At 66.5% G+C, this 8,601-nt stretch overlaps 1 protein-coding gene across 1 annotated transcript; it reads left to right on the top strand.

The window, feature by feature from the left end:
* Window positions 1-1,343: 1,343 nt before the first annotated feature.
* GPR37L1 (G protein-coupled receptor 37 like 1) lies at window positions 1,344-5,891 on the top strand. Its single transcript, XM_059677888.1, has 2 exons — window positions 1,344-2,115; window positions 4,546-5,891. Exons 1-2 carry the CDS (start codon window positions 1,366-1,368, stop codon window positions 5,377-5,379), a joined length of 1,584 nt encoding a protein of 527 aa, XP_059533871.1. The 5' UTR covers window positions 1,344-1,365; the 3' UTR covers window positions 5,380-5,891.
* Window positions 5,892-8,601: the final 2,710 nt, after the last annotated feature.

Raw genomic sequence — 8,601 nt, 5'->3', positions numbered from 1 at the left:
GCGGCCGTGGGGGCACACCCCCTGGCACTTGGTGTCCGGGGTGCAGGGGGCTGGGGGCCAGCAGGTGGGAGGTGACGATGGAGGAGCGAGGCCCGGCTACTGGACATCTGCCTCCACCTAGTGGCCTCTGCCGGCCCAGCCGTCCCCACGGAACCCAGGAAGTCGGGGGGCCGGCAGAGCGGGGCCCTCCCAGGGGTCAGAGCTCACCCAGCACCCCCGTCAGCCCGGTGTGACGGGGGCACGTTCACGAGAGCGAAGAAGGAGCAGAGGGGCTCGGCCTGTGCCCAGCTCGACGCCTCATGGCTCGTGCCCGACTGCGGGCCCCGAGGTCTGTGCTGGCTGCGGCTCTACCTCTCTGGACTTCAATCTCCACTTAAAAACAATTTTTTTTTAAATATATTTTTACTGATTTCAGAGAGGAAGAGAGAGGGAGAGAGAGATGGAAACATCAATGATGAGAGAGAATCATGGATCGGCCGCCTCCTGCATGTCTCCCGCTGGGGATGGAGCCTGCAACCTGGGCAGGTGCCCCGACCAGGGATCAAACCGTGACCTCCTGAGCCACGCTGGCTGGGCTGGGCTAGGGTTTTTGTTTGTTTGTTTAAAAAAATATTTTTTTGATTTCAGAGAGGAAGGGAGATAGAGAAATAGAAACATCAGTGATGAGAGAGAATCATGGATCGGCTGCCTCCTGCACGTCCCCTGCTGGGGGAGCATCGAGCCCGAAACCCGGGCACGTGCCCTTGGCCGGAATCGAACCTGGGACCCTTTAGTCCGCAGGCTGACGCTCTATCCACTGAGCCAAGCCGGCCAGGGCGAGGTTTTTCACTGTGGCTGCTTTCCGAGGGCACTGGCGTGGCCAGGGGCCCAGCTGACGGACACGTGCCCTTGCGAACGGCGTTGGGTGAGAGGGCTCTGGACTCGGCCCAGGTCCCTCCTCGCTCTGCAGCCTCGGGGTCTCGGACCCGAAACATGGCAGTGTTGTCCCTTAACCCCCGCCCCCCGCCCCCAGGTTGCTGTGAGGGGTGACGGGATATCAGCTGAGAGCACAAGGGCCTACTGCGCGCTCAGCGAATGACAGCAGCAGGCCTAGCGGCTGCCTTAGCACTGTCTGCGGAGGTGGGGTCCCAGCTCTGCTTCCACCCCTGCTCCCGGTGGAAGGGACCCAGGTCCTGTCCGGCTCCCGTGGCCGGAGCGGGTGGCCTCCAAGGGCTGCAGGGCTGACACGCTGTCGCCTGTGGGGCCTGGGGAGGAGTGTCCGCAGGGCAGCAAAGAGAGCTCTGTGTCCAGCAGAGGGCCCTGCCCAGCCCGTGGCCGGCGGGGCGGGCGGGAGGGAGCGGCTGGAGGCCACTGAGGAGGGTGGTGATGCCAGACGCCTACTGGGGGCGGACCGCGCGGCCAGCTGCCTCTCTCTGCTCCTCGGGCACCGGGTTCCCTGCCCTCACCTACTCTCCGGGGGACAGCTGCCTCTCGCTGTCGGCCATGCGGTGGCTGTGGCCGCTGGCCGTCTCCCTCGCGGTGGTGTCCTCGGCCGCGGGGCTGAGCGGCGTCCCTGGGGCCGCCCCCCGGCACCCCGGGAGGCTCCCGGCGGGGGCCCTGGACCAGAGGAGCCGGCCCAGGAGAGGCACTGAGGACGAGGAGGCCAGGGGGGTGCAGAAGTACGTGCCCGAGGCCTGGGCTGAGTTCCCCCGGCCCATCCGCCCTGCTGGCCCGCAGCCCACCGAGCCCCGGGCGGCCACCAGCCCCCGCCCGGATGACACCGGGGACGCCCCAGGCAGCGGGCCAGAGCCGGGGGGCCCTCCGACAGGGGTGCCCGGCCAGCGGCTGCAGATGCAGAACCCCCTGTACCCGGTGACGGAGAACTCCTACGGCGCCTACGCCATCCTGCTGCTGGCCCTGGTGGTCTTCGCCGTGGGCATCGTGGGCAACCTGGCGGTCATGTGCGTGGTGGGGCACAGCTACTACCTGAAGAGCGCCTGGAACGCCATCCTGGCCAGCCTGGCGCTCTGGGACTTCCTGGTCCTCTTCTTCTGCCTGCCCGTCGTCATCTTCAACGAGCTCTCCAAGCAGCGGCTGCTGGGGGACGCGTCCTGCCGGGCCGTGCCCTTCTTGGAGGTGAGCGTCCGGGGGGCGCTAGCAGCGGGAGGTGGGGGCGTGCGGCCCCGCGGCCCCGCGACCTAGGGCCTGAGTACAGTCTTGCTGCGTCTCCTGCAGACGGGACACATAGGGAACTGGCTGTGGGTGGCTCTTGGGGGGGGGGGGGAGCGGCCTGGGGTGCAGGGCAGCCGGGTGTCCCCCGAGGGAGCTGCTCAGGGCGGCTGTCCCTGCTCTGTATCCTGCGCTGTCCCCCGCCGTCTCTCCACCTCGGGCACCGCTCCCCCTCTCAGTCCTTAGGGTGTCTTTCTCTCCCGTGTGCCCGCCCCCTCCCGATGCCCAAACCCGGGCGTGTGCCCTGACCGGGAATCAAACCTTGACCTCCCGGTTCATTGGTCAATGCTCAACCACTGAGCCACACCAGCCGGGCTCCATTGATTTTTAGAGGCAGTAGAAGGGATGGGGGGAGAGAGAGAGACACACATGGATGTGAGAGACACACATCCATTGGTGTGTTGCCTCCCCCACAAGCCCTGACCGGGGCCGAGGATCGAACCTGCGACCCAGGTACGCGTGTCCTTGACCGGAAATCAAACCCATGACCTTTGGCTGCCCGGGCCGATGCCCTAACCATGGAACAACACCAGCCAGGACTGAATGAATTCTTGAAGGATTAAGTGGTGCTCAGGAGAAAGTACTTACAATGAGAAGAATTCAATGGATGCTGGTTTTCCTGGGAGCGGCCTGGGGAGGGGGGCATACAGGTGGCTGGCTGGTCCCAGACAGCCCGGCCCTACGCCAGGGTGGGTCTCTGCACACCTGGGGGCTGTAGTGGGGGGAGGGAGGGGTTCTGGTATGCGGAGACCCACCCTGACCCACCCTCCGGCCCGAGGCCTCCTCGCCACCCTCTACCCCTCTTAGAGGGCAGCGGCCACCCTTGTAGGAAGGGTGGTGGGTGGAAGTCCAGGACCAAGTTCAAGGCCCCGGAACCCTTATCTGGGGGGGGGGATCTCAGGAATGACTCTAGAGAGATCCTGTGAGAGGCGGGGGGGGGGGGGGGGGCGGAGAGCAGGCGAGGCCGCCTGCAGGGGGTCGGCACGGCTCACCCAGGACGCCCAGCGGCCATGCCAATCAGTGGGGGACCCGCGTGGCCGGAGGCATCGAGCACAGTCCTGTGTGGTCCTTGTCCTCTGGCCGCCGGAGGCCCCGCCGCCTTTCTTCTCCCGGGCACGCTCCCCAGCGGCCCTGGCGGCTTCCTCTTGGCTCTCGGGCGGTTTTCCTGTCGGCGCAGTGAGCGCCCACGGGGAGGGTGGCGAGTTCGCGACCCCTCGCGGCCAAGCCTGGCTGCTCCGGACACGGCCAGGGTGAGCTTGGGAGTGTGTGTTTGTGAGCGTGTGCGAGGCGTGTTCCCGGAGACCATGTGCTTGCAGGTAACGGGGCAGAACCAAGACCTCGTCACCTGCAAAGACCAGGACTGCTGAGTCCCTGTGTGGCCACACTCACCCCCCCCGCCCCCCCCCCCCCCTCCGTGGGGCCTCAGCTCTGCCCTCCAAGGTCTGGCCTGGCAAGCAGTTAGTTCTCCTTTTCTTCTTCTTTTTTTAAAATATATTTTTATTTGTTTCAGCCCTAACCGGTTTGGCTCAGTGGATAGAGCGTCGGCCTGCGGACTCAAGGCTCCCAGGTTCGATTCCGGTCAAGGGCATGTATCTTGGTTGCGGGCACATCCCCAGAAGGGAGTGTGCAGGAGGCAGCTGATCAATGTTTCTCTCTCATCGATGTTTCTAACTCTCTGTCCCTCTCCCTTCCTCTCTCTAAAAAATCAATAAAATATTTATTAAAAAAATAAATAAAATAAAATATATTTTTATTTGTTTCAGAGAGGAAGGGAGAGGGAGAGAGAGAAACATCAATGATGAGAGAGAATCATGGACCGGCTGCCTCCTGCACGCCCCACACTGGGGATTGAGCCTGCAACCCGGGCCTGTGCCCTGACGGGGAATCGGACCTCGACCTCCTCGTTCCTAGGTCGACGCTCCACCCCTGAGCCAGGCTGGTGGGCGGGCGCAGTTCCCTGCTCTGAAGGTGGCTGGTTGTTGTGAGGACCTGACGACCGAGGGGAGGTGCCTGGCGAGTACAAAATGCTCCACGCAGCCCCGGCCGGTGTGGCCCAGTGGATAGAGCGCTGGCCTGGGGACCAAAGGGTCCCAGGTTCGAATCCGGTCAAGGCCCCCTACCTCGTTTGCAGGCTCCTCCCCGGACCAGGCCCTGGTCAGGGCTCGTGCAGGAGGCAACCCATCCATGTGTTTCTCTCACATCGATGCTTCTCTCTCTCTCTCCCTCTCTCTTCCCCTCGCCCTAAAATCCAGTGGAGAAATATCCCGGGGGGAGGATGAACAACAAAAAAGCCCCCTGGCCTGACCGTGGCTCCCCTCTCCTCCCGTCTCCGCCCAGGTCTCCTCTCTGGGGGTCACCACCTTCAGCCTCTGCGCCCTGGGCATTGACCGCTTCCACGCGGCCACCAGCACGCTGCCCAAGGTGCGGCCCGTCGAGAGGTGCCAGTCCATCCTGGCCAAGCTGGCCGTCATCTGGGTGGGCTCCATGACGCTGGCCGTGCCCGAGCTCCTGCTGTGGCAGCTGGCGCAGGAGCCCGCCCCCGCGCCCGCCGGCGGCACGGTGGACGCCTGCGTCATGCGCCCCTCGGCCGGCCTGCCCGAGTCCCTCTACTCGCTGGTGCTGACCTACCAGCACGCCCGCATGTGGTGGTCCTTCGGCTGCTACTTCTGCCTGCCCGTCCTCTTCACCGTCACCTGCCAGCTGGTGACCTGGCGCGTGCGGGGCTGCCCCCCCGGGGGGCGGAGGCCCGCGGCGTGCCAGGCGGCGGCCGGCAGGCACGGGCAGTGCGAGAGCCAGCTCAACGCCACGGTGGTGGGGCTGACGGTGGTCTACGCCCTGTGCACGCTGCCCGAGAACGTCTGCAACCTCGTGCGGGCCTACCTGGCCGCCGAGCTGAGCCGCCAGACCCTGGGCCTGCTGGGCCTGGTCAACCAGTTCTCCGCCTTCTTCAAGGGCGCCGTGACGCCCGTGCTGCTGCTGTGCGTGTCCCGGCCGCTGGGCCGGGCCTTCCTGGACTGCTGCTGCTGCTGCTGCGAGGAGTGCGGGGGGCCCGCGGACGCCCCAGCTGCCCCCGGCGCGGACGGCAAGCTCAAGACGGAGATGTCCTCCTCCATCTACTTCCACAAGCCCAGGGAGTCGCCCCCGCTCCTGCCCCTGGGCACGCCCTGCTGAGGCCGGGCCCTCCCGGGAGGCCGGCGAGGGGCCGGGGGGCAGGCAGCCTGGCCGTTCGGCGTCTCTGTCCCCACGGGTCCAGCTTGGACGGCCCGGCCGCCTTGCTGTCCGGAGGGCGGACTGGGGGCCTGGCGTGGAGGATCCGGGCGCCTCCCCAGGCAGGGCCTTCCTGTCGCAGCCGGTGGCGGACTGTGATGCTTGTAGATCCTTAGAAACCGCCCCAAACTCTCAGTCCCGCCAGCTGGGAGCCCGAGCTCAGCTGGTCCCAGCCCCTCCCCCTGCCAGGTGTGCCCTCCCGGAGCCCCCTCTCCGCGCCCCCACCCATCCCGGAATTGGGGGCTCTTTGGGGACCAGCCTGACTTGGCTCTTCTCTGGACCTGATTCGTCCCAGCCTGGACCCTCCCTCCTCCTCCTCCTCCTCCTCAGGACCCTGGATTGCCCTGTCCCCACACCCCACACCCCTCATTAGGTGAACCCTATAGAAGGCCTTTCTTAAACACAATAAATGAGGTAGAACTAGCCCTGTGCCCACTGGACTTCCTTCTGCCCATCCTGGGGGTGCTCAGGGGTGCCCGGGCCTTCCCAGGGGGGGGGGCAGTGCCCAGTGGGGGACTCCCGGCCACCTGCCGCTTGACGGCTTTATTTTACTTATTTATTTATTTTTAAAATATATATTTTATTGATTTTTTACAGAGAGGAAGGGAGAGGCATAGAGAGTCAGAAACATCGATGAGAGAGAAACATCGATCAGCTGCCTCCTGCACACCCCCACTGGGGATGTGCCCGCAACCCAGGTACATGCCCTTGACCGGAATCGAACCCGGGACCCTTCAGTCCGCAGGCCGACGCTCTATCCACTGAGCCAAACCGGTTAGGGCTAGTTATTTATTTTAAATGTATTTTTATTGAGAGGGAGAGATAGAAGCATCAGGGATGAGAGAGAATCACGGACCGGCTGCCTCCTGCACGCCCCACACTGGGGATGGAGCCCACAACCCGGGCCTGTGCCCTTGACCGGGAATCGAACCCTGACCTCCTGGTTCACAGGTCGACGCTCAACCCCTGAGCCACGCCCGCCGGGCTGGCCGAGGGCTTCAGAGGGGCAGGTGGACGGAGGGCGCTGAGCCGGGTTCCTGGGGAGTCAGAGGGCTGCCAGCTATGCCCCCCCGGAGCCCCACCCCCGCTCCCCTCTCCACAAAGCCCCCATTCGAGGGGCACCAGCAGCCGCCCTCCGTGAGCCCCTGGCGTCCAGCCGCTGCCTCTGAGAGCGCCTCTTGTTCCCCAGGAGGACAGCCTGCAGCTGCCGGCCCCCCCCCCCTTCCCACGGGGGGCTCCACCCCCTGCCCCCCCACCGCCTGCCCCCGCGGCTCTTCCTGCTGGTCCTGCCCTGGGCATCCACTCCCTGGGCGGGCGGCCTCGGCCCTGCGTGGGCCCAGAGAATTGGCACCAGGGACATCACGGGGGACCATCACCCAGCCATCGACCACTCCCGGCCCCAGGAGTCCAGCTGCTTCAGAACCACAGAACCACCGGCAAGTCCGCCCTCCAGGCCCACCTAGAACGTGTGTCCTGGGGGCCCGTGGGGAGGGGCAGGGTGCCCCCGGGGCCCTTCGCCTCGGCCCGCCCCTCCCACACCCCTTGTCCTCAGCCCGCCCTGTCCCCAAACCTCCCCCTCCCGCTCCCTGGGATCTGAACAGCCTTGTTCTCCACCCCTGGCACCCACCCCCGGGAGGGAGGGAGGGAGGGAGGCCGCTGCTAGGCGACCCACCCATTCCTCTGAGGACCTGTTGCCGCAGCGATGGCAGCCCCAGCTTTGTCTGTGGAGACTTGGAGATGGGGGGGGCGGGGGGGGGACAGGGGGCGATGGCAGGCCTGCGTTTCCTCCACGCCCCTCCCTGTCCTGGATGTGGGGGGCGGGGAGGGGGCCGGGGTGAACCGAGGTGAAGTCGGATCTGGGCTGAGCTGAGGATGGAGGGCAGGCGAGGGGAGGGGGACCCCTCCGCATCCTGTTTGGGGGCCTCTTCCACAAAGGACACCCTCTGCCTCTCCCTCGGGCTGGCCAGCTCCGGGCGGAGTGGGGTGGGGGTGGGGGGCTCCCCGAGGCTGTGCCCAGCCTCTGCCCCGCCTGCCAGCGCTGAGGCCTGCATAGCGGCCAGCAGGCCAGCAGGGCCTTGGGAACGGGCACTGTCCTGTCCCCCCACCCCCCTGGCTGGGGGACAATATGGCCTTTGTTGCTCAGGGGTCCCTGACTGGGCACAGGGGTAGGCGGTGGCTGTGAGCTGGACGCTGACACTCACTGCCCAGGGCAGACGGCAGGAGAGCACCCTCAGGCCTGGGGTCGGGTGGGAGGGGGTCGACCCATGGACCCCCCACAGCTGGCGGGTGGGGGACCGTGCACTTGGCGCTTGGGGGGGGGGGGCGGATCGCCTCACTTCGGTCAGAGGACACAGTCGCTGAAAGTCTCGGCTCAGCTTTGCCATCAGAGTGGGGGACACCTCCCTCCCCAAACTGGTGGGATGAGAAGCACAGTGTGGGGGTGGGGCGGGGGGCGGTAACCCCGGCCCCTGCCTTCCCCTCGGGACTTCAGCTCTGCAGGGCTAGAGGTGGCCTGGCCTGGGCTGCTCACTCACGGGTGTGGGTGTGGGTGTGGGCAGGGCACCCCCAAACGGGGCCACCCACACGGATACAGGCCCGTCCCCGCCCCAGGCCTCCCCGTGGTGCCATCAGCCTCTGCCCTGCAGGCCCGGCTGGGGTGTCCGATCTCCAGCCCCCCCTCCCTGGAGGCTGCAGCCCCAGGAAGGCAGGTCAGCCCCCAACAGCCCCTCCTGCTCCCTGGAGGCTGCAGCCCCAGGAAGGCAGGTCAGCCCCCAACAGCCCCTCCTGCTCCCAGGCTCCAGGCCAGGGCAGCGCCTGTCGCTGGAGGGGGGACCCCAGCTTCAGCCTCCTCCTCAGACCCTTGAGCTGTTTACCAAACTCTCCCCAGACGTTCCCGGAACTCCTCCGGCCGTGGGAGCGTCCTCCCAGGCCGCCACCTCTGGACCAGCTCCGAGGACCCAGAGCCAGAGGCCTGGGGGGGGAGGGGGGCGGAGCCAGGGAGGGCGTGGACGGCCGGGGCAGCTCAGAGCCCACGGGGCAGCCCCGGCCCAGAGCCCCGACCGGGAGGGCAGCCGGGCCGGGCTCAGGCTCTGGGAGCTCGTCTTCCTGCAGGGCCAGGTGAGGGAG

This window comes from Myotis daubentonii, chromosome 20, assembly GCF_963259705.1.
Source record: "Myotis daubentonii chromosome 20, mMyoDau2.1, whole genome shotgun sequence".
Taxonomy (NCBI): domain Eukaryota; kingdom Metazoa; phylum Chordata; class Mammalia; order Chiroptera; family Vespertilionidae; genus Myotis; species Myotis daubentonii.
The sequence above is the reverse complement of the archived record's forward strand: the minus strand, read 5'-3'. Positions and strand labels throughout refer to the sequence as shown.